Here is a 25109-nt window from a genome sequence, read left to right as displayed (position 1 = left end):
TCTTGTCATGATCCCAGGGTCATGGGATCAAGTCCCTCATCAGGATCTATGCTCAGCATGGAACCTGCTTAAGAGTCTCTCTCTCTCTCTCTCTCTCTCTGTCTCTCTCTCTCTCCCCCCTTCCTCTGCCCATCTCCCCGGCTCACACTTTCTCTCTAAAATAAAAAAAAAAGGTAAAACGAATTAAGGATAATCACTAAAAGAATAAAAATTATAAAAAATATCCTTTTTCATGATGGAAAGAGTGCAGGAATAGGAGATTTATCAATACAAGAAAAGTTAAGATAGTAGATCAGAAGTATTGAGAAAGTAGGATACATAGAAAGTATAAATTCTTTGCTAGAAATAACTTTATATTAGTAATCACAAAAAGAATAAATGAACTAAACTTGCCTTAAAAGAAGACCCTTGGCTTGGGGGGACAATCAGCTATATATAGCATACAACAGATACACTTAAAATGAGAAATGTACAACTTAGTAACACAGTAAGTTTGAAAATAAAGAAATTGGAAAAAAGACAGGAAACATTACTAAAATAAAGCTGGTGGAGCCATATTATTATGGGAAAAATGGAATTTAAAGTGGAAAGCAGATAGGGATAGAGATACTGATTAATAACAAAAAGAAAAATTCACCAAGAAGTTATAGTCATCATGCGCTTAATGACAGACAAATTTTGACATAGACAAAAATTGACAGAATGTCAAGAATTTGCCAAATCTCTACTCACAATGGGATTTTATCATACTATTAACAACAACAAAAAACCACACAAAGATAAATAAAGCATATAACATTTCATTGGGATGCAGATTTGAACAAGTTTATGAACAATCTTGATCTGCAGAGAACCCTACACCCAAAAAAGGGAATTCACATTGTTTTGCAGGCATACACGAAACATTTACTAGAACTGATACTAGAAAGAAACCTCTCCACTTCTGTATATGTTAAGGGTCTAACTAAAATTGTACTAGACATTTTTTAAATATTTGGAACTGAATGATCAATTAAAGCACTACAAATCAAAACTTGTGGGATGCAGCCAAAGCAGTACTTATGGGTAAAATCATAGCTTAAGATGCACCACAGTAGAAAACAAGGGAAACTGAAAATTAAGGACCTAAGAAACCAGGAAAAGTATCATTACTGAAACACAAAGAAGTTAAACACAGAAATGAGTAAGATAGGAAACAATGAAACACAAGACAGAATTAGCAAAGCCAAAAACTAGTTCTCTGAGGAGCATAGTAAATAGCAAGGCTGGTGGAGAAAAAAAAAAAGGCCCTAGTCAACAATATTAGGGGCAAAAGCACAGGTAAAGCAGAGGTTTACATTATCGCTCTCAGAGTATGAAGGAGCTTCTGAAATGACCCAGCTGGATCTTTCCTAGACCTTCTGCGCAGCCTGTTCTGTTGTGGGCAATGTTGACCTCACACAAAGCTGTAGTCACTTCTCAGCCCCCTGACCCCGATCCCCTGTGCTGTCACTGATGTTGACATCCACATGCTTCCACAGGGCATGCCCAAAACCGTGTCCACATACTGCACATGCACACACAGACACCAAAACTGTCCCTGTGCATATCCAACTGTGCACACTCAGACACACCTGCTCTGAAATGCCCACACGCATGCTCCCAATGCACACATGATACCAGACAGGTTCACATGTGCATACGCCTCGAACCGCCACACCACAGTGTTCTCAGTCACACTTGTGTATGTGTCCGCACATGTGTGCAGACACCTTTACATGGCAGGTGCTGGGTGAGTGCATGACACACATGACACGCAGGCAGGATCCCATCAACACGCTTGTCTCCTATGGCATGCCTGTCAGTGTGTCCATGCACAGGTGCCCCCAGGAAGGTCTGCGGGGTGGGTTGGCCCTACCTCCAGTTCCCTCAGCAGCTCTGACTGACCACACGACTCCAGGTCTTCGAGGGCTTCCCCGAACATGCGCCAGAAGCCCTCCTCACGGGCAGGGCCAGGGGCTGGGCTGTAACGTAGGAACCAGAGAGCGTCAACTCCTGGTGGACAGATGGGCGGGCAGGCGGGCTGGGGCCTGAGGAGTCTTCGGGGCCCCAGGGCCCGGCGTTGGGCTCAAGGGGCCAGAGGGTGGGCGGGCGGGCGGGCGGGCAGGCAGGCGGGCGTCCTCGGTGGCAGTGCTGGGGCCCCGGGGCAGTGGTTGGTGACACGGAATGGGGGGAAGACGCAGTTAGGGGCGACCAGGACTGTCGGTGGCCAGTTAGAACAGGGGCAGATGAGACGGGGTGGAGAGCGGTGACACAGGACGCCTGGGAAGAGAGACAGACGGACGGACAGACAGACAGATAGACAGAGAGGAGATCCATGGTGTAGCCCCAGAGGACGGCCCCTGGCCCCACCCAGACACATGGCATCATAGCACAGTGACAGGGACAGAGCTGGAGCCAGCAAGGACACAGATGGATGGAGATGGCGTGTCTGTGCTGGGGAAGGGTCCAGGCCACCCCACAGCTTCCGTCACAGGGTGTAGGAGCCCATCATCACTCTAAAATTGAGGCGCGATAGAATAATACCAAGTCACACTTGCACGCTTCATAGTTCACAAAGCCACTTGCTGCCTACAAAGTCCTGGCCGCTTATAAAGTATGATTTGCAAAGCACTTTCTTATAAAGGCCCTCCAGCTTTTATCTCCTAGGGAGACTCAGGGAGGCTGATGCATGATAGTTGCCTCCTGCCCTTCCCATTTTAAAGATGAGAAGACTGAGGCTGAAGGACATTCTCTCCATTCAAATCATTTCTACAAATGTTTTGAGCCAGGGCTCCATCCACAGGGTTCGCGGCTACGGAGGTAAAGAAGGTGTCGCCCCTGTTCTTAAGGAGCTGGCGGTTCCTTCACAAAGTGTGCAGGAGTGCCTCCTGGGTGCCAGGCACTTAGCAGAAGGGACCACAGCCAGGGAACGCATCAGGTGGACACAAGGCAGCCAGTGCCATGAGGAGGCTCACATGCCTTCTGCCTGAAAAAGTCAGGGAAGCTTCCCGGAGGCAGGACCTGGGTTTTGAAGGCACAGTAGGCCTTGGTCAGGAGAGAGTAGGCAGAAGGAAGTGCCTGATTGAAAGCCCAGATGCGGGAGGGGTGGCTAGGGCTCAGTGAGGAACAGCCACAGGGCCTGTTCTCCACAGGGGCCTCCTCCAGGGGTGACAACGTGCCCTTCAAAGCCAACACTACAAAACCCATCGCTTCCACAGCTCAGGGCTGGCACCTGTGACCCGAAGGCCCTTGTAGGGGGGCCATCAAGGAATCTGGGCTAAGTCAGGAGGGTTGGGTTCAAGTTCTGAGTCTGTTGCCTTTCTTCTGAGAACGCGAGATTAGCAGACTTCGGAAAGGCAAACACCTTCCACACATTTGCCACGGCAGCACCCTCTGCCCAGCACAGCCTCATTGCCATCTCAGCCAGGCCGAGGCAGCTCTGACGGACGTTTCCTCCTCTCTCCTGGGAAGAGACCCTCCTCGGGAGCCAGACAAGACTCCTCCGCTGCCCCCCTATGGTGGCACAGGGACCCTCACCCATCCTAGCCAGGAGACCGTGACTGCCTCCTCCCTCATGGCGTTGCCACCACAGACCTAGTTGGTGGCTCCCAGTCCTCCTCCTCCTCCTCCTCCTCCTCCTCCTCCTCGGGGAAGCTCTCGTCTGTGGGGGCTGGGGTGTAGCTTGTCCTCCGGGGCTCCGTGGGTGGGGGGCTGCTTCTCAGCCGGCTGGGCCGCCACTCCTGGGGGGTCACACTCCGAGCCGCTGCCTGTGGAGTGTAGGAGCCTGGCAGGTGGAGAGGGGGGTGTCTGAGAGGGTATAGCTCACCCTCCTTTCTGCCCCTTTTCCAGCTGTGCTGGGTGACCCTGGATAGGTCTTTCCCCCGTCTGGACCTGCATGACTACTCAGAGTCCCCTGAGGGCCCGGCCGCCACCCAGAACCCTCTGAATCACCCAGCAGAAGAGTGCCCAGGGCTCCAGGACCCTGTCCCGCCTCCATCAAGCTTCGCCCAGCTGCCCCTGCACGGGAAGGAGTTTCACTATTTTGACCATTCCTCTCTGCCTGCCTTTGGGAGCTCTGAGGACCCTGCCCCGGGAGTAAGCTAAGAGATACTGATCAAGTACTTGAGATGGGGAAGCTGAGACCCCAGGGAAGGCAGATATACAGACAGTGAGGACAGGGGCTGGGAGCCACCTGAGGGCACTTAGAAGCCTCGCTCCACTAGTTCTCTGAGCTTGGCCTTGGGGAGCCCCTGTGGCTCTGTGTTGCAGAGGCCAGAAGGCCAGCTGCTGCAGTCAAATGCCCCCAACCCCCAAAGCTACCTATGGGTCTCAACACGCATGGGCAGGGGAGCTCGTGTCCTAAGAGGGTGGCCTGGAGGTGTCCACTTTAAGGCTGGATCTTGCGGGATGAGGTGGGAAGGGGTTTTTTGCCCAGGACTCCACGGATGCAATAAACATTGATTGGGCACCTGCTGTGTGCAGGGCACTGGGCTGGGAATGACAAAGACAGAAGTATGGCCAGCTTGGTCCCTAACCTCAGGGTGGGGAACTCTGAATAGCCAGCTGAGGTGCTATGGATGCTAATCAAAAGATGTGTGAAGGCCTGGGGTCCATGCTCTGAGCAGTGAGGGGCCCTGGGAATGGCTGACGTGGCCCAGGCGGGTCTGCCTCCAGGAAGCGTCCCTGAAGGAGCTGGGAGAGGAGGAGGAAGGATTAAGCAGAGGGAGCAGCCCCTACAAAGGCCTGGCAGCTGGGGCGGCCCAGAGAGAGCATGTTGCTTATAGGCGATGAAGTGTTACCTGGGCCCCCAAACCCCCCCTCTGTGGCCGAGCTGTCCCAGGACTCCACGGCGCTGTCCACGCTGGGCACGGCAGGGGAGAACCGGGCTGCCAGCAAGCCTCCTTTGAGCGCCTCTGGAGTGTCCTCATCTGCATCGCTGGCCTCGCTGAGGCTGCCCGACTTGCGGTGTGGGAGGGGGCCTGGGATGGAAAGGGGGTGTCACTGCCACTGACCTCTGACCTCAGAGACAGAGATGCTCAGTGAGCCTCAGTTTCCCCACTTCAGTCTGGTTTGGGAACTCACAGGCACTAAGCACTCCCCCCGAGCCTGCTGCTGGGCCCCCTGATATGAGGGAGGTGGTGCACCAATGGGCAAACCCATTTCACAGACAGGAAAACAGAGGCTGAGTTCTCTGAGCTGGGCCTCGGGGAGCCCCTGTGGCGTTGTGTGTGCACAACATGCCCAAGGTCACAGGGTGAGCAACAGTGGGGCACGGGTCAGAAGGAAGACCCTGAAGGCTCCTTCCACGGCGGGCGGTGGCCTCGCTTGCCAAGGTACAGGGTACAAATCGGGGGAAACTGAGGAAAGGACAGGTACGGCCCGAAGGCATAACGAGCAGCTGTGAGAGGCAGGAGGCAATGAAGACAGTGGGTGGTTCAGGCCCAGACTCTGCCCCATACAAGCTGTGACCCTTCTGAGTCTAGTCTCCTCAGCTGTCCCAGGTGCCTTCCCGCCTCTGTGGGGTTTGGTGGGGATTCCACGAGGCTGGGCACAGAGGGGTTCCCACAAGGGCTGAGGGCCCCCAGGTGGTGGGGTGAGGCTCACGGTCTAGCTGCTTCTTGATCTTCAGTGTGACAGTCTCACCAGCCACCTGCAGGAGGTGGATGGCCTCACTCAGAGGCCGGCCCTTGAGGCTGACGCTGTTGATGGCCAGGATGCGATCCCCAACGTGGATAGCGCCAGTCCTGGGGAGGGGGCACAGGACAGAGAACGAGACACAGTCGAGGCTTCAGAGTGGGGGTCTGCCCTCAGGGAACTCAGGAACCCCAAGGCACAAGCCCGACGGACCTCAATCAAACCCAGCTGCAACAGAAGGCAAGTGTGATCTCTGGTGGTATGAACGGAGGTACAAAGTCTAGAATTTGGGAGGGGAGGGATCCTGCCTGACTGTAGGGGCAGGTTCTGGAAGCAGGGTCAAGCATGAGTTCTGAGCACGGTCTGAATCGCGCAGAGCAGCTGTCAACTACTACGCGATCTGGAGCCCGTAAATGAGAGTGATAAACTTACTTTACCTAATTCTAACTGAAAGATGGATGGATGGAAGGGATTCATGCTTCTCTCCAGGGACAGCCTTTCCCTTTCCCTGGGCCTCAGCTTCCTCACCTAGAGAATGAGCACAGGGTGCCCAGGCGACCTCACAAGGGGATGCAAGGGGCTGGCAAGGCCAGGCAGCAGCATTGATCCGGTCCAGTGGGTTTCTGCCTGGATACCATTAGAATTACCTGAGGAGATTTTCTAAACATGCACACGTCTGGCCCCCACGCCCGGCCAATTAAATGGTATCCCTGGGAATCGGGCTGGGGAAGGGGATCCTGAGGAACAGCCAGCACTGAGAGCAGGGAGAGCAGCTGCAGGTGGGCACCGCCCACCAAGCTCCCCAGGAATCCAGGGGACTGAGTAAGTCAGGGCGGTGGCAGGCTGAGTGAGGGAGGGAGGTCTGTCCAGTTCGGCAGCCACCTGTGGCTACTGGGCCCCATAGCGTGGCTGCCACAAACTGAGACGCCTTGACTTAGGCAAACTACGCACCAGATTCTGAAGACACAATTAAAAAAACAGTGTAAACTATCTCACTAATCATTTGTATATTGATTACGTGTTGAAATAAATACATACATAAGATTCATTTTATTTCTCTTTATTTTTCTAATATAGCTACCGGGAAGTTGATAATTAAATGTGTGGCTCGCATCACACTGCAGCTAGACAGCACTAAGCTAGATCAGCCCAGTGAGGGCACGGGGGACTGTCTGTTGTGCTCCCAGCGTCCAGAATGAGCCGCCACATAGTAGGTACCCAGTAAACGTGGGAGTAGATGAACATACTTGAGGTGGGAACCATCCACACTGGCCCCTGGAGTGGGCCAGCAGGGGGCGCTCCGGGAGCAAGGACACCAACAGGGAGCCACGGACCACACTCCTCAGGCCCCTCCGTCCCACTGCAGCACCCCGTCACCACGTGGCCCTTCCTGCTTTGTGTCCTCCCCCAGGGGCCCAGCCTGCCCCCTCCAGGCCTGCCCAGTCTCTCCCTTTACAGCCAGTTCCTCTCAGTGTCTGGAGAAAGCTGCATCTCGCCCAGACTGGGACCACCTCCCTGTGACCCCCATGGGGCCCTGTTCTACCTCTGGGCCCCAGATTCACCTGCTCCTCCCAGTCTGGCCAGCCTGGGGCACCCTCTTTCTCACACCTTCCCCAAAGGAGAGGACAGCAGGGGGGCCCATAATGCCTGCAGAAAAGCCCCATGCTGTGCCAGGATTGAAGGCACACAGCAGGTGCTCCAAAAAGGCTCACAATGCTGACTTTCCAGAAATCTCCAGGAATCTCCACATTGGGAGAGAGAGGAGAGTTGGCATACATTTATCTGGCACTTACTGAAGCTGGAGAGGTCAGCCAGGGAGGGGCTGGTCTACCTCTGTGGAACTGAGGCTCAGTGAGGGAAGGGACAGTCCTGATGTCACCCAGAATGTCAACGTTGGAACCAAGGTCAGAATCCACTTCAGCTGTTCTCAAAGTACAACCCCTGCCCCATGAGAGTCTCTGGGCCCACCCCATGCATCCCCCCCCAGAACCCTGGCTCACCTCTCAGCCAGACCACGCTTGGTGAGGCCCGAGATGACAATGGGGTCAAAAGGCTCCTCTGTGCCCGAAATGGTGATACCCAGGGGACCCCCGTAACGTTTCAGTTCCACTGTGTAGCTAATGGCACCTGTGGTCTCCTGTTCATCTGCAAAGGTGGCACCTATCAGGGTGGGGTGCAGTGGGGCAGGATCCAGGAGATGGACACCCCCAGCCCCCAACACCTTGGTGTCCTTACTCCCACTCGCACTCACTCATTTGTTAATTCACCCACTCACTCCTGCCATGACTTTGGATGGCACAACCCGGGGACCCTGATGCCATCTTCTGCCTCCAGAAATGTTTTCTGGCACCCAAATACCATGAACCCAGCACTCTAAAATATAGATTTCATGCATGACACAAAATAACGATAATGAGAAGAAGAAACCAGATTTCAAGCTTTCTTTAAAAAAGAAAACTTAGAAGAAGTTTTGCCCACAAGACAGCATCCTTCCCAGAGTAGGAGTTGCCTCTCTGAACAAGGGATTGGCTCTCCAGGGACCACAAGCCTCACCCCTCCTTACTGCCTCCCTAACCTGTATACATTTTTCTTACCTTCTGTCCAGTTCACTCACTTCTGTCACCTGTCTGGCCTCAGAGATGTCACAGCTTTTACTCCTTCACTCACACACTGCCCTTGCAGGGTGCAGTCATTGAGGCATCCCTGCCCCGCCCACTCATCTGCTCGCTGCTGCCCCCTGGAGGTCCCCTCTGCTAGGCTTTGTGCTGGGCGCAGAGGATCCAGGCAGCCCCAGGGATGGTGAGACATCTGTGCTGGGGCTCCTCCCTGCATCTGTTCATTCAAGGAACCTGCACCAGCAGCCTGCCTCCCTCCCTCCTTGGCCAGAGGGAACCTCAAATTGCAAGCTGGGGACCCATCATCCGGGGGTGGACCGAGAGGCGGCCGGGCCGGGCAGGGGCCATACCGGAGTTGTCCTCGTCCTTCCGGATCTTCAGCTTCACCAGGTCCTCGCACTGCCGCAGGATTTGCACAGCGTCCTCCATGGGGCAGTTGTCCAGGCGGATATTGTCGATGGCCAGAAGCTTGTCTCCTGGCTCAAGGGTGCCGGTCCTGCATGAGCAGGGGTCGGGGACAGAAAGAGGCTAGCACACGCTACTCCCCCTGGATTACTCCCCCTGCCCTGTGCCCAGGGCCAGCCCTACCTGTGTGCCACGCTGCCCTTCTTGATGTCAGAGATGATGAGGGGCTCTCCTCGCTTCCTGCTGGTCGCTGGGGGGGGAGGGGGGAGAAGCATGAATCTGACCTTTGACCACCTCAGCCTCAGGGAGTTTGGAGGGGTCAGGAGTTAGAGCATGTCCTGCTCTCACTGCTTCCTGTCTGGGTGACCGTGAGCAAATCAGCCCCCTTTCTGCCTCAGTTTCCCCTCTGTAAAATGGGGGGGGGGGGGGTGCCACAGAACTCATGGAGATGTCATGAGATCAAACTAGACAAAGCAAAACCTAACATGGATCCCGGCACATAACAGGTGCTCAATCCACATCAGCGCTTTTCCCTTCTGCTCAGCCCATCCCCCAGCAAACTGCGAACTCCTTCAGGGGCTGTGTCAGGGACTCCCTCCCACCTGGCACAGGGCCAGGACCCAGGAACTGGGTGACCCTTCCACAATTGAGTTTTCCCTTCTCCCATCTGCAGGGAGTGCTAGCTGAATGGCCCACAGGGGGCTCCCTCTCTGGAAACTGCCTCTGACCAAGAGAACAGCCTCACCCAAGGTTATGCAACTCCTGGGTACAGCCTGGTCCAACAGAGGTGCAAAGGCCTGGCTCCCAGCCTCATTCAGGACAACTTCCGAAGCCTTCCTGGCCCTCGGGCTCTCCGTGGGATTGGCTGAGCCACCTGCTGTGGTCGCATCACAACCCAGCTCCTCCAACTGCCCAGCCCCACATCCTTCACCTCGCACAGGTGGTGATTCCAAGAGCCCTTCTCAGCAAACCCCCGGAACATAACTCTGTCTAAGAAGCTCTTTCTGGGGAAACGTGACCTAAGACAATGGGTGTTGCATGAATAGCTAAGTTTTCTTGCGGAAAGAATCCATCTGGGCGAATGGGTTTTCCCATTAGTGACCAGATGGTAGGAGCCTCTTCTAGCCCATGTGGCATCTTTGCAGATGAGACAAGGGCACCTCTTCCAACTGATGTAATAAAATTGTAAGTCTACCTCAAATGGGCATCCTTGTGTCATGTACAACTTGTGCAACTGTATCTGGCAGCCCTACCCAGAGGTTCCTGGGCTGGAAGCAGCTTCTCCCCTCCCAGAGTGCTTAAACTTCCACCTCCATTGACTGTGGAGTCTGGGGAAGGAAGGAGCTGCAGTCACCCTCTGTCAAGCCCAGGGTGGGGACTGAGGATCATTTCACACAAGGACTGCAATCCTGGTCTTCTGTTCTCTGGGGTTCCCTGAATCTCCCTGGGGAATGAGGTCCAAGCATCTGTTGCCTGACCTGGGGTCAGCCTACCAGTGTGTGTGCTGCCCTGGCCAGAGTGGACACCCGCCAGGAGGTCACCTCAGCAGGGCAGTGGGGGTGGCAATGCTACAGCCAGCCGGGGGGTGTCTCCACCCCTTATCCCAACGTCTTTCCCTTCAGGATCCCCAGGGCACAGTTGAATCTCGACTATGTATGTGCAAGGGAGAGGGAGAGGGAACAAAACAAAGATCCCCACCCTCCTGGGGCTACCAGTCCGGCGGGGGACACAGATAATCAACAACATTTTAAAGCACAGCTGGCCTTTGAACTATGTGGGGGTTAGGGGTGCTGTCTCCCCATGCAGTTGAGTATTAACTTTTGACTCCCCCAAAACTTAACTACTAATAGCCTACGGTTGAATGGACACCTTACAAATAACACAATTGATTAACATGTACTTTGTATGTTATATGTATCACATACTGTGTTCTTAAAATAAAGTATGCTAGAAAAAAGAAAATGTTAAGAAAATCTTAAGGAAGAGAAAATACATTTACAGGACTTACTGTATTTACCGGAAAAAATCCACGTTTAAGTGGACCTGCACAGTTCAAACCCATGTTGTTCAAGGGCCAACTGTACATAGTTTGTCAACTGATAAAGCATGCTGTGGAGAAAAAGAAAGAATGGAAGGGGCCATGTGGAGGGTAGGGCAAGTGTAAATCGGGGTGGTAGAAAAGGACTTCCAAAGGTGCCATTTGAGCAAATGGTGGGGAAGAGGGCAGAGGGAACAGCCAGTGCAAAGGCCCTGAGGCTGGAAGGAACAGTATGTTCAAGGATCAACCAGGAGGCCAGCAGTGGCTGGTGGCGCATGATGGAGGGATGGCAGGAGATGAAGTCAGAGATCACTAGGACCAGATCACAAAGGCCTCATCAGCCGTGAGGACTTCAGCTTATACTCAGAGTAGGATGAAGCCATGGGAGGGTTCTGAAGGTCCCTATGCTTGTACATTCTACTCTTCTGTTTTCATCCTCCCACTACTGGGAATGTGAAGGTAAAAAACAACAACAAAAAAAAAACAAATAAAAAACCAATCTGGCCCACATGTTTGGTGCCTTACAAGCCACTTAATCCCACTGGGAGAGCCAGATGGCCAGGAAACTCCCATTGTGCAGAACGGGAAACTGATGCTCCCAGCGGCTAGGGTGTCGCCCAAGGACACAGAGCTGAGCGTTGCAGGCAGAGGGAACCCAAGCCAGCCCTCCCACCACCTGGAGCACCCCCCTCTTCTAGGCTGGAGGTGTGTGCTTTCCCCCAGCAGGAGGCTCACTCGGCGTGGGGACTGGATGGCGGGGAGAGACTCACAGCCAATGGTGATGCCCAGCTCCACTCCACGCCTCTTGGGCAGCTTCACGTGGAACGTACCGCTGCTCGGGATGACGGACTCTGCAGGCAAACACACGTGGACTCATGTGAGCCCTGAGGGAGAAGACTCAGGGAGTCCCAGTAGGCCAGCTGGGAGAGACTGCAAAAAGTCACCATCCCAACCCCATCCTGCGTCTTCCACCTGACAGATGAGAGAACTGAGGCATGGTGAGCTGGCATTTGCCCAAGACAACCCATCTGGTCAGAGCAGATTTGGGGCTGGCGCCCAGGCCCCATGACGGCCAGCCAACCCAGTTCAGACCCAGTAACAATCTACCAAACACCTACTACGTGCCGGGCCTTAGCTGGGTGTTTCCACGATTTATCTCATCTAACCCAACAATATCCATTGTAGTAGGACTCTATTCACCAGTTCAAGTTGGGGAAGCTGAGGATGGGTGGTGGGAGGGAGTGTCCAAAGTCACAGAATGTCGAAATCACAAGACCAGAACGTCTAACTGAGCTTTTGTGTGGGGTTCTTTGCCTAAGCCCTGCAGAGGGGCAGGGAATGTTTTCAGCCCCCCTCTGCCCTCCCTTGGTCCTGTTTCGGCACAAAACTCCCTCATCAACGCTCCCACTGGTGTGCAGAATTCCTGTCTCCCCGGCCAGTGCCTTCCTGGTGCTGGTGCTCAGGCACACGCTGCAAATGCTCAGGCAGAAGGGTCGCTGCGCGGGGGGGGTCGGGTGGGGGTGGAGGAGCACGTGCACCGGGCGAGAGCACAGGACAGGAGGGAGCACAGGGTCCCCAAGGGCGAAGGGGGAGGTAGGGACACTCACTCACCTGCCACATCAAACTCGACCTCCAGTGCGACCCTGTGGGCCAGTGCTGCGTCCCGCAGCAGCTGGTTAGCTTCCTCCATCGTCCCGTCCTCAGTGGCAATACCATTGATGGACAGGACCCGGTCTCCCACCTGCAGCAGTCCACACCTGAATCCCGGGCAGCCCCGCGGAGAGAAGAAGTTCCGTTACCAGCATGGCTATCCCCGGGGGACAGGAATGCCATGCAGGGGCAGGCTCGGGGTATGACTCCCAGCTCGGCCCTATACCAGCTGTACATCCTCAGGCCATTCAGCATGTGACTCTGGCTAAGGGAGTGAACTTGCTGGGCCTCGGCTTCTCTGTCTGCCCAAGGGGGGTGATGCGTGCCTTAGGAGATATGTATATAGAGGACTCTGGCTTCAGGCAGACAGGGGTTCCAGTCCTGGGGCACTCACAAGCTGCGTGACCCTGGGCAATGCATCAGCTTCTCTGCACCTCAGTTTCCTCATCTGTAAAGTGGGGCTGATGACGGAGTTGATGGGATGGCGGAACGAGATACACTTGTGAAGCCAGGCTTAGCATGTGACTCAGTTTCCCTGGCTGTCTGTGAGCCCTGAGTTGGAGAGTGGCAGGCCCAGCGGGGCAGGGGAAGTTGGCTCACCTCTCTGCTGGGCTGTCGGGCTCGATGAAGCGCACGAGTGGAGGGGAAGAAAGGGTCTCGGTGGCAAAGATGCCACCCTGGAGCTGGAGGCCGAAGCCGCTGAGGGGGTCTCCGCAAAGTATGACCTCCGTGGTCTCCGTGTGCACGATCTGTCCCCCTGGCCCCACAGTGCTGGAGGCCAGTGACACTGCAGGACAGGTGGGCATGGCTGTCAGGTGGGCAGTCCCAGAGAGCCCTTTGGGCCAGAACCAACCCATGCCTAGGCTCAAGAACCTGGAGTCAGACGGGCAAGTGAGTGGCCCAGGGAGTCACAGCCTGTTCTAGGCAGTGCTCTCCTCATCTGCACAGTGGGGGATTCCCACCCAGCAGGGCCGTGACAAGGATTAAGGGAGACAGCTCCTGGGACTGCCATGTTGTAAAACAGGATTGTGATGTGTGATGTGATGTTGTAAAATCCTCTGTAAAACAGAGGATTGTGATGTTACGTTGGGTTAGTGTTGTTCTAACGCTAGTATAATACCATAATACGTAGTATGCTATTTTTGGTAACAGCTTTATTGAGATACAATTCACCTAACATAGCATTCACCAATTTAAAGTGTACAACTTAGTGTGTTATAGTATATTAACAACGTAGTACAACCATCAGCACAATCAAATGTAGAATCCTTTCATCATCTCAGAAAGAAACCCCATTCCTTTTAGCTAGTGTTCCAGATCCTTCCATCTCTCCTGGCCCTAAGCAACCTCTAATCTATTTTCTTCTCTATGGGTTTGCCTATTCTGGACATTCCCTGTAAATGCAATCCTATAATATGTGGTCTTTTGTGTCTGGCTTCTGTCACTAAGCGTAATATTTTCAAGGTTCTCCTTTATAAGGCTAAATAACATCCCACAGTATGAATATGCCACATTTTCTTTAACCATTCATATCTCTCTCTCTCTCTCTCTCTCTGAGAGAGAGAGTGTGCATGAGAGCAGGACAGGGGCACAGGGAGAGAGAGAGAGAATCCTAAGCAGGCTCCATGCTCAGCGAGAAGTCCGATGCGGGGCTCGATCCCACAACCCCGGGATCACGACCTGAGCCGAAACCAAAAGTTGGACGCTCAACCAACTGACCCACCCAGGCACCCTTATCCATTCATCTCTTGATGGACATCTGGGTTGTTTCCACCTTTTGGCTAAAATGAATAATGTTGCTACGAATATTCATGTATAAGTTTTTGGGTAGACATGACATATATTTTCATTTCTCTTGGGCATATATCAATGTGGAATTGCTGGGTCATATGAAAATTTTATATCTGTTTGATATATTATGTTACTTAATATATATTGTTTTATATTCCAGATATAAAAATATCTGTATTATTAATAGGGACACTGGATACCATTTATTAAATATAATTTATTATATTTAATTCTATTATGAATTCTATTATACTATTATGCCTTTATTACTATTTTGTTATACTTTATATTACATGTTACAATCTGTGTAATATATTGTATTGTTGCATATGTTGTATTGCTATAATTTTCATAGTTCCATCCCTAATAATAAGAATGGTGCTTGGTATATAGGAGGTGTTCAAAACGTTTAACTAATTAACTAATGGTTATCATCAATAATAATAATAATAATACTTTACTATTCATCCATCTTAGGAAAGGGACAGGTAAAGGGGTCCCAAGAGCCCTTAGCCTCCACATGCCCCTGCCTATGAACAGCATTTCTGAATCTTTTTACCTACACACCTCCAGCTTTGGTGGTTGACAAAGGAGGTTGGTAAAGACGTATTTTAATCTCTCATCTGACTCTGAAATGTTTCCATTTTCACCTTGGCTTCCAGGAAGCTCATAACTGTATTTAGCTCCTTTCCAGGAGATTTGTGTTCCTCTTCTCCCTCACCTGGTTCAATTACAAACAGCCCAGTTAACCTTTCATCCTTCCTGGAGGCCTCTACAACTCACAGAGCAGAAGGCTGGATAAACTCTCTACATCAACAAAGGAAGGACTTTTCCCAGGAAAGACTTCAAAATTCTTGGCATTCTCGTGACTTTTGCTATTTCCACACGTCTCTTGCATTATCATTCACTACTATTTGTCTTTACATTCACTCACTTTTTAAAATACTTATACCTTCATTTCAAAAGGGAACTACATATACAGTGATTGCAAATAGAAATGCCTATAAACAAAAGGTAAGTAGAAATCTATACGTGTGTGTATATATATGTGTGTATGTCTACACGTATATGTGTATGTATACATACAGACTGAATGTGAAAATTACCACATGCTGGATGGCTAGCCTCAGGCCTGCATGTCTTTGTCTTAGGGGAAATTAAAAAATGTCAGAGAATTGGTAAAGACATAGCTGCACCACGCTCACACTTTCTCCTTGAATGGATCAGAACGAGTCCAGAACGAAAGAAAATGAAATGGAGTTCCTGTAAGACCTTTGTGAAAATCTGAAAGAGGAAAGCTCTTCAGATTCAGGTATCCTCTCCTCAAGGCACTTTAAGGTGAGGTGCCTCTTTGATGGTGAGGTCCTATCACCTGCTGGGAATTTTCCATAATAAATGTACAAAGTAACTGGAACTCATCAGGTGCATCCTTGTACACTGCACAACCTACCCAACCATCCAAGGCAGTCTGGCATACCACTCATGCTATTTAATGACCCCACAAACATAGAACTGGGGCCCTGCCCCAAATGCCCCCATTCTTCGGCAAATCTCTCAGGATCAGGCATACACGTAGCTCCAAGCGGAGGGAAGAGCCCATGGCTTACTTACATGAGCTCTTGTGCTCCCTTCTTCGCTGCCTCCTCCGCCCCATTGTGGTCCGGGGGCTCATGGGGTGGGATCCACGGGGAAGGGTGCTGGGGTTGGTGCAGGGAAAGGCATGATTCATGGTCGGCGAGGAAAAGGGAGTCGAGGACAAGGCTGGGGAGATGAGAGCACAGCCCCGTGAATCCCAGAAGGGCCTGCCACCTTGCCACACAGTGGGTGCTAGGCAGCCACCCCAGCACAAGGCGACATGGGGACGCACTCCCCCTTTCACCTCAACCACTGGCTGTGTGACCTCAGGTAAGTCTCTCCCACTCTGGGCCTCAAAGACTGCAGGGTTTTCACAGACCTGGTGAAACCCAGCTGCCAGGCTCATGTCACCACTAATGTGCTGGGTAATACCGGGCAGACCCCCTAACTTCTCTGCATCTTGGTTTCCTCCCCTATGAAACATGCACAAGCCATGGTGAGATGGGCACATTACATCGGCTCTGGTCCTGGCCGGCAGGTGTGGCCCAGGTGGGCGTCCTGCAGTGGCCGGGCCGCGGGCTGTGGCAGGAGAGCACGCAGGGGTCCCAGCGATGTGGCTGTTCGCTCCTCTGCACCTTCACTGTGACCCAAGGAAGAGGAGACAGAGGTGCAGGTGTTAGGGACTGAGCGAGTCTGGACTCACCACGCTCCCCTGGAGGCCAGGCTCCCATCTGCAAGATGAAGCGAGAAGAGCAGGACCAGACAGCCCGAGTTTCCCCAGAGCCAAGCCAGGCATTCATTCGGATGCCGCTCATGTGTCCCGAACCCCCCCACTACGTGCCAGGCACTGTGCTCAGCTCTCAGCCAGGCGGCAGCAAGGATGGGAGGGAAAGCAGGCCCAGCCTGAGAACTGGCCCATCAGCTTTGGGCAGTGCAGCTGGCAGACCCCACTGGGCCCCTGCGCCTTTAGGATCTACTGCAGTGCTGTGGCCTGGGCAGCCCTGGCCAGGGGCTGAGCACATGGGGGCACTAGGGCCTGGCTGTTTCCACCCCATGCTGGGCTCTCGAGGCAACCTATGCTCCAGGGCCGAGGAGTTGGCCGAGGTCTGCTCACACCTGCAATGCAGTCTGAAGCTGCTCTGGCTTCCTGCCCCCTGCCCTCCAAACTTCTGCAGGCTTTACCCCCTGATGAATTCTTTGCACTCTCCTCCATCTGCTTCCCACGGGACTCCAGCGATCCTGCCTCCCCCACCTGCCCCACCAGATCTTCTAAACCGGCTGCCATGCAACGCCTCCTCCCAGACTGCCCCAGGTCCCGCCTTGGCTCTTCCTTCTGCTGTGGGGCTTTCGGGGGGGGCCAGCCTGGTGCAACGTGTCCATGGACGGATGAGTGAGAACCCAGCTATCTCAGCCCAGTGACTCCACCCCCTGTGCAGCACCTCCATCCCACACAGGGAGAGCACGGCACACAAGCCAACTCAGGAGCCAGCTGCCAGGTCCTCGAGACAGGCCACTTGGCCCCTCTGTGCCTCACTGTCATTATCTGTATAATGGGGCTAAGATAGTGGCTGCCTCCCAGGATAACGGGGAGGATGTGAACGAGCTACCACATAGGACATGCTTAGAGCAGTGCCTGGCACCTAGCAGAGGCCCACAAGGGCCAGGAGGGCTGTCGGCAGCCGTGTGCCCTCATGAGGCACCTCAGGGGTGCCTCTCTGAGCCTCAGCTGCCTCAACCTCCTCTGGAAAGTGGAATAACAGCAATACTGACCTCACAGACTCGTCCCGAGGATGAAAGGAGGCGACCCATGGGAAGCCCCAGCCCACAGCAGGTGCTCCACATGTGACTCCAGCTCAAGCCCCAAAGCCTTCCGTGTCAGGCCCTGGCTGTGGCTTGATGGGGCCTTTTCAGACCCTGGCAGAGACCACACAGATGGACCCTCCCCAACGCCTGTCTCCCCGCATTTTATTTGGGGGGTTTCTTTCTCTCCCAGATGATCAATCGGGCGTGCCAGGCTGGGATTCACACCCCTGGGCTGTGCTCTATCCTCTACCTCGGTTAACTTCTCCCAAGCCTGTGCACGTGGGGTCTTCACTCCCATTTACGGACGAGGCGATGGAGGCTGAGAGATGCAGAGGCTGTTCAGCTGGGGCAGCGCTGGCATTTGAACCCAAAGCCCAAGGTCTGGAATGCTAGAGGCACTTCCCTGCCCCAAGTTCAGCTCTGCCCTCTGGTCTCTTAGACCACCTACTTCCACTGCTCTTGGACTGCCTCACACCCAGCTCTCTGCTCTGGTCTGGGAGCCCCCAACTCCTCAAAAGGTTGGGCTCTCGGTCCTCCTGACTGACTGGCTGCCCCCTCTGGTCCTGCTGAGGACCGTAAGCTTGGCCCCAGATCTAAGCTCTGAGTAGCACAGAGCACAGAAGGACTGTCCCCAACCTTGGTCTAGCCGTTGTATTTCTATTAATACAAAGAGTGACGGAAACAGCCTTGGGACACCCACCCCAGCAGACTGTCAACACTCAAACATTCAAGTTGTTTCTCTGCCCCACCGGCCCAGCGTCGGCTGCTGCACTTGGCAGTCTGAGCTTCCCCATGGGAGCGGACATTTGTTCCAGTAAATTTTAGCCTGCCCAGGGCTACAGTCCTAGGCCTCTGGGACCCTGTGCAATCCTCCCCATCCGCCCTCAGATTTGGAGGCTGAGACCCTCCAAGGGGACCCACCTGCCTCTGACGGTTTCAGGGGCCGCCGACTTTGGGGTGCTGGCAGGATCTCTAGCCGCACTTTCTCTGACACGTTGGCCAGGAGCTTGGTGGCCTCCAGAAGCGAGCAGTGTGCTGTGCTGGTGCCGTCGATGGACAGGATGTGGTCTCCAGCATGTAGGGCCCCACTCCTGGCCGGGCGGGAGAATGAAAGGGGAGGCTGGTCTGGCCAGAGAGAGCTCAAGGTGGCCTCTCCCCCGTCCATCCCTGGCCACTACGGGGGCAGCACCCAGTGTGCCTCACCTGTCCACCACACTGGCCGGCTTGATGCGGTCGATAGTGATGACTGACTTGTTCCGGTGGGAGCCGGTGGTGAGCGAGATCCCCAGGGCGGACCCAGGCGTCTTGGTTATCTCCACTATCAAGGGCCCCGAAGCATTGGCCACTGTGTCTGGCACATGGAAGGAGACAAGAGTTCGAAATGCAAACATTGAACGCCTGCCTCCCCAGCCTCAGTCGGCTATCTCAATTTAACCCCCACTGCTGGGGAGGGATTACTGTACCCATTTTACAGACGGGTAAACTGAGATGTATGGACGTAAAGGCCTTGTCAAGTCCACACAAACACTCAGCAGCAGAGGAGGGTCAGGAACTCAGCTCTGAGGGGCTCTGACCCCACAGCTCTGCTAGACAACACTAAGGTGCTCCCACTTATGGAGAGCCTGCCATTTGTCTACAACCTTTTCCCATCTCAGGAAATGGCACCCCCATTAACCCACCCAGTGGTTTAAATACGAAACCTAGCTCCTTGTGCTCTCGACGCTCCTGCCCAACCCCCGCCACTGTGTCCAAACGTCAGCAAATCAAACCAAATCGACTTTCATCATATTTCCTGAATGCAACCTATCTATGCTTCTCAGGCAACCAGCCTGGTCCAGCCACCATCACCTTTCTCTCCCCTAGCCTTTCCCATCTCTCCCTGATGTTTTGTTTTTTTTTTTTTTAGAATGCCACTTATTGCTATCTGACACCTTCCATACTTGATTTATTCTGTTTACTGTCCACCTCTCCCCACTAGAAGGTGAGCCCCCTGAGAACAGAGGCCTCGTCTGTATTGCTCTCACCTGGATCTCCAGTACCTCAAACAATGCCTGACACATAATGTTTATTGCCCAGAGAGGCTCAGAGAGGCTAGGTGCTGGTCCAAGGTCACAGAGCCTTTGCAGTGGTGAGGATTTGGGTCTGCTACCCCCTGCCCCAAGCCCTGGGCCTCTTTCTGCCCCAACCCTAGTCCTCAGACCCCCAACTCACCTGGGATGGCCACATCATACTCCACCTGGAAGAGCGCCTCGTGGCTGCACTGTTGCAGCGTGGCCATGGCAGTGGCATGGCTGGCCCCGTGCAGCGGGATCCCATCAACGCTGAGCAGCCTGTCGCCCACCTTCAAGGAACCTTCCCTGCAGGGAAGGGCCTGGTCAGCCAGCCCGGCCTCAATGAGCACTGTGCACAGCCCTCCCGAGAGGGTGCTGGGAAAGGTTGGGGCACGGGGGACAGAGAGGGGCAGGCAGTGGGTGAAGGAGAAAGGGACGGAATGATGAGTGAGGGAACGTAGGAGGGAGTCCATGGGTAAGCGGCTGAATAAATGAAGCAGGCAGGTAAGGATAGCTGGGACCAGCGACCAGCTCTGACAGCTCCCCCTTTTCTTGGTGCTTAATAAATTCATAGCCCCAGCTCAACCCTAGAACGTCTGAGTGGGAACGCCCCAGGGATACAAGAGAATGCCAGTGCCCAGAAAGGACACCAGCCCTGTCAGGGCCACACAGCATCAGGGGCGGGGTGGTCTGGAGGCTTCATGCTTCCCGTCATGGGGTCCGCTCTCACTGCCCCCACTCTGGCTCCTCAGCAGTGATTCTGGCCTGGTGACAAATGCACCTGGGAACAAATTCAGCAGGGGCCCCGGGAGAGGGGCCTGAGTGGGGGTTCACCTCGGTTTGGGTCAAATCTCCACCCTGGAGTGCTTGCCCCAACAGATGGCCAAAGCTATTCTGGGAGGTTCTATGAATAGCTCATCACAGCCTCTGTCCCAAGAATGGGTTTAGATTTCTGACAAGGCCGTTCCAGGCTTCTCTTAAAATGGCCAAGACTCTCCCACTGGGGAGGTCAGGGGTCAGGTGCTGGGAACTGGACACGTTCGTCTCCCACATTCTCATCTCCTGGCCCTGCCTGCCTGGTCCTTCTGGGCTATGCCCAGGCAGAGCCAGGCAGGGTGGCACAGCCAGGACTCCAGAGGCTGCGTTATAGAGGCCATAGCGGCACTGCTAACAGGGCCCCCAAATCTCTCACAGCAACTCCTAGGGGCTGTAGTATCCGCCCCATGCCACAGATGGGGAAAACTAAAGCCAGGGAAGGGAAGAACAACATAATGCCAAGGCTAGCTTCCCTCCCCACCCCTGAGACAGTAGGTTGTTGGGGAGGAAAGATCTTGGGGTCTCTCACGTTTGGCATTGAGTCCTGCTCCACCAACAAGTCCAAGTGACTCTGAACAAGGTGTGTCCTCTCTTTGAGCCTCAGTTTGCTCATCTAGAGAACAGTGGTTTCTGGTCTGCCTTCTTCACAGAGGAGCTGGGGGCAGTCAGGGCAGGGAAAGGCTGTATGGCTTCTTCTGGTTCAGGCTCACCTGTCTGCAGGGCCGCCAGGCCGGACACAGGTCAGGACGAGCGGGCGGGTCTTATGTACGTCTTCATGGGCACCCCCTGGACAGAACTCAACAAGAGGAATCAGTCATCTACCCACTCTTTCCCTGATGCCTAGAGGCCCCAACTCAGCCCCTAACCAGGCTCCCTTAACTAAATCTGTTTTAGGACCTGTCCCTTCTATTCACGGGCCCTCTTGTAAGATACCAACCGTAAATCCCCAGAGCTGGAACAAAAAGTAGGGAACGTGACCGAAATCCTTTCTTAAATGGCTTGCTTCCCTTCCTATGATCTCATCCTACTTCCCTTTTTGCCCTGGTTGCTAGGCAGCTCCAAACTTTGTTCTCAATCTCACTCCCAGCAATCATGCACCCTTCATTGCTTGGCAAATGTCTCCATTTAACATTTGACTTAATGGCCCTGGGTTCTTTAGAATCAGAAGCAAGAAGCGATCCTATCTATCCATATACCTATCCCTACAACCCATTAAAGCAAAACATGTGTTCACACATGGAATTAGCGGTAGCCTCCTTCCCACCTCTTGGCCCCAAGTATGACTCTTACACTGACCTCTGAGGACAAAGCCAAAGCTATTGCCCTCCTTGTACAGGGAGACGTCCACTGTCTTTGTGACGATCCCTGGGCTGTTCTCAGGGGCTGGGGAGAAATAGAGGGCTCCTTTGAGTACCTCAGTCACATCACCAAGCCACAGACATCCCCAAAGCTCATTCTGGGAGAATTGGGTGACCAGACAGAGATTACAGGGAGGGTAAACTTCCCCCCACCCCAGTTTACAGGTAGGACAAGCAAGACTTCAAGGGACCCTTCACCTTAACACCCACTTAGAGAGAGGCCTGCCCAGGCTCACACAGAGACCACGACAGAACTCAGATGTGAGTCCATGGCTATGGGCTCAGGCCAGGGTTGAATTCCAGTCATTCAAATCTTAAGACTTTAGACCAGCTTTGAAAATTCAGAGCTAGGCTAAACCCTTGCCCACTGTACTCTGTGCAAGCCGGCGGGGTGAAGACACCAGTAGGGCTGGGAATAACTGTTTCAGCCCCCATTCCCCAAACCATCCCCCCACCCCCCCCGCCATGAGGAAGAAATCTGGACGCTACACGTAAAAAACGACAACGGGTTATAAACAGGGCCCTGCCACCTCCTGGTGACACCACACTGCAGTTGCAGCCGAAGTCCCTAGGTGTGACATAGGCCGGTCTTCAGGTCCCACCCACCCAGCTGGTCCCCACCACCCAGGTGCTGGCAGGGAGGCAGCTGTGTCTACCCATGACTAAGGCAGTGGAGAAAGTTCCCCGTCCAAGGGCACCCACCGGGCGGGGGCAGCTCATACTCCACCTCCAGCACCACGCGCTCGCCCACATTCTTGAGCAGGGTGATGATCTCATCATGGCGGAGCCTGGTCAGGTGGATCCCGTTCACTGACCGAATATAGTCGCCCACGTTCAACAGGTCACTCCTGGGAGCAAGGAGGCCAGAGCACATGCACGGTGAAGGTGCCAGCATTCACACCCACTCTTCTGTTGAATCCTTATGATCTCCGAATCCCCATGTCACAGATGGGGAAGCAGTGGCTCAGAGAGGTCAGACATCGTCCAGGGTCACACAGCGGGTCAGTAAGAGAGCGCAGATTCTAACCTACACCTGTCTGACACCCAGGCCTGGCATTTCCCCCGATGCCGGCCTGCCTGCTTTTCCTCCTGCTGGGGTGTTGCCCTCATAGTTAAGGCTCCGACCAGCCTCAGAGGAGCCTACAGAGTGGCTGGATCATCTCCTTATTTGCTGTTTCCTAGAGCTCACCCTGGCTTCTAACCACTAATCTTCTGTTCTATTCAACTGGACGCTACCGGTGCCTGCCCTGTGTGAGGCCCAGAGAGGTGGCAACAGAGAGGCTAACCCCCAAGTCTCATGGAACTCCTGATCCAAGGGACCCGCATAGGTCAGACGACAGGAAAATCCAGAGCGATGTGTGCAGAATTGGCACGCAGGGCCATGCGAGCAGAGCAGAGGAGCCGCCTGGGCCTGGGGTACGGGGGGCCTCCCAGAGGCAGTGTGGATGGATGAATAGGAGGCTGCCAGCAGGGAACCTTCTGGCAAGTTAACTGCATGTGCAAAAGCTTGGAGGGCCTGGCAAGAGTGGGATGCTGTGGTCGAGCCAGCCCCTTGAGTAAAGGGGAAGAGAAGAAGCTGGGGCCTAGAATTACAGCCACCACCGGAGGCCTCCCTCCAAGGAGCACTTGGGCGCTCCCGGAAACAACTGACTGATGGCTTTACCGACAGCCCTGGTACCTTTTCCACTGGCCCCTGCCCACCTCCTCCTGCCCCACGGAGCCCACTCCTCACCTGGCTGCGAGCCCCCCTGGTCTCAGGTTGGAGACCCTGGGCTTCCCATCCTTGTCGGTGCCACCTGAGATGGTTAGGCCCAGCGTGCTGCCTTCCTTCTTGGTCAGCTCCACCACGGTGACCCCGCGGAACTCCTCTGTCAACAGATGGGGGGGTGAGCGGGCAGTATGGCACAATTCCAGGCCCCCAGCTCCAATACAAATGAGACCCACGCTTGGTAAACAGAGCACCTGGCTGCAAAATGCTGGGTAAGATCATCTCCTTTTTACACAAAGAGGATCAGAGAAGTTAAGTGACCGGTCTAAGGTCACAGAGTGAGTTATCGGCAGAGCCACTGACGTCTGACACCCCCCCGCCCCCTGCTCTGAGCCACCTGTGCCTCCAGGACAGAGAAAGGGGAAGGGGAAGAGGCTCATCACCTGGAATGCTCTGTCTGCGGCATGCCAGGGCCACGTCGGTCCCTCCTGCATCCTTGCCCCCTTTGGAGTAAGGTCCATCATCTGCAAGCAAGAAAGAGAAAAGGCCCTGAGTTCCACTTTTATTTCCATGCAGGTGAAACCTTTCTGCCTTGGGACTCTTCTGCTTCATGGATGTGACCTGTAAAAGGGGTTCCTTCCTGCCACCGGCTCCGACTGAATCTGCTGGGCGGCAGCGGGGGGGGGGGGGGGGGTCCTCATGGCTTCTCCTCCCAAAGGAGGCTCCATCTCTGCCCTTGAGTGGAATAACCTTCTTCTGAACACCACCACATACTGGGGCTTCACAGCCATCCTGTGGTTAAGTGTCATTCCACTGTATAGATAGAGAAGCGGAGGCCCCAAGCCGGACAACTCAGGCCCACAGTCACACAGCTGGGGAGTCGCGCCATCTGGATTAGAGCACAGGTCTTGGGGCCCCACCACCCGGGAGCTGTGCCTGCACAACTGCCGGGACTGGCAACTCTCTCCCATGCAGGCACCACAGCACAGGTGAGACGGGGCTGACCGTGAGCAAACTCAGTCGAATGGACCCACTCAGCGCTCCTTCATGAGGACTGCACTTGATAGTTTACAGTTCACATTCTCAGATGTTCTGGCAGCCTGCGAGAAGTGTGTCTCCTTTAGCTTTAATTCTAGAAAACGCTCGCTTTAAGAAGTTTTCACAGATTTCAAACATAATGAAAACAGAATAGTACAATGCGGAGGTTCTCAAAGCATGGCTCCTAGACCGGCAGCACCAGCAACCCCTGGGAGCTGGTCAGAAACGCAGATTCTCGGGTCCCACCTAGGACGTAGTACATTAGAAACTCTGAGGATGGGGGTCCAGCAATCTGCATGTGTACATGTTTTAGTAGATTACCCTAACTTAACATTTTCATCTATTTTTTTAATTTTATAGACATTAAAATTCTTTGTCGTGTGCTCTTCTCTGGGTTTTGGGAAATGTGTCCTGACCACCACAACCAAGATTTAGAATAATTCCATCACCCCCCAAATTTTCCCTTGCTGCCCCCTTTGTAACCAACCAGTCCCTGCCCAACCCTCAGCCCCCAACTACCACTGATCTGTTTTCTCTATATATACTCTTGGCTTCCCTAGAATGCCATATAAATAGAATCATGTAAGTATGTGGGCTGTTAAGTCT

General features: G+C 53.8%; 1 protein-coding gene across 3 annotated transcripts in view; it reads right to left on the bottom strand.

Annotated features, from left to right (window-relative positions):
* Positions 1-25109, bottom strand: part of GRIP2 (glutamate receptor interacting protein 2) — a 95201-nt gene that overhangs the window by 6968 nt on the left and 63124 nt on the right. For 2 of the 3 annotated variants that reach the window (XM_042911621.1, XM_042911630.1), the window contains exons 2-21: positions 23909-23989; positions 23490-23625; positions 22460-22605; positions 21696-21782; positions 21110-21185; positions 19744-19889; positions 18736-18883; positions 18454-18623; positions 16244-16369; positions 15766-15915; positions 12964-13150; positions 12325-12470; positions 11484-11564; positions 8859-8925; positions 8621-8766; positions 7656-7800; positions 5626-5765; positions 4821-5000; positions 3616-3805; positions 2142-2301 (exon numbers count right to left, since the gene is read on the bottom strand). In XM_042911621.1, the coding sequence (XP_042767555.1) occupies positions 2253-2301; positions 3616-3805; positions 4821-5000; positions 5626-5765; positions 7656-7800; positions 8621-8766; positions 8859-8925; positions 11484-11564; positions 12325-12470; positions 12964-13150; positions 15766-15915; positions 16244-16369; positions 18454-18623; positions 18736-18883; positions 19744-19889; positions 21110-21185; positions 21696-21782; positions 22460-22605; positions 23490-23625; positions 23909-23989 (2597 nt within the window). In that variant the 3' untranslated portion in view covers positions 2142-2252. Of the gene's footprint in view, positions 1-1897; positions 2004-2141; positions 2302-3615; positions 3806-4820; positions 5001-5625; positions 5766-7655; positions 7801-8620; positions 8767-8858; positions 8926-11483; positions 11565-12324; positions 12471-12963; positions 13151-15765; positions 15916-16243; positions 16370-18453; positions 18624-18735; positions 18884-19743; positions 19890-21109; positions 21186-21695; positions 21783-22459; positions 22606-23489; positions 23626-23908; positions 23990-25109 lie in introns of those variants that run through there. The other variant, XM_042911639.1, reaches the window with a different exon arrangement.

This window comes from Panthera leo, chromosome A2 (genome assembly GCF_018350215.1).
Source record: "Panthera leo isolate Ple1 chromosome A2, P.leo_Ple1_pat1.1, whole genome shotgun sequence".
NCBI lineage: Eukaryota > Metazoa > Chordata > Mammalia > Carnivora > Felidae > Panthera > Panthera leo.
The sequence above is the reverse complement of the archived record's forward strand: the minus strand, read 5'-3'. Positions and strand labels throughout refer to the sequence as shown.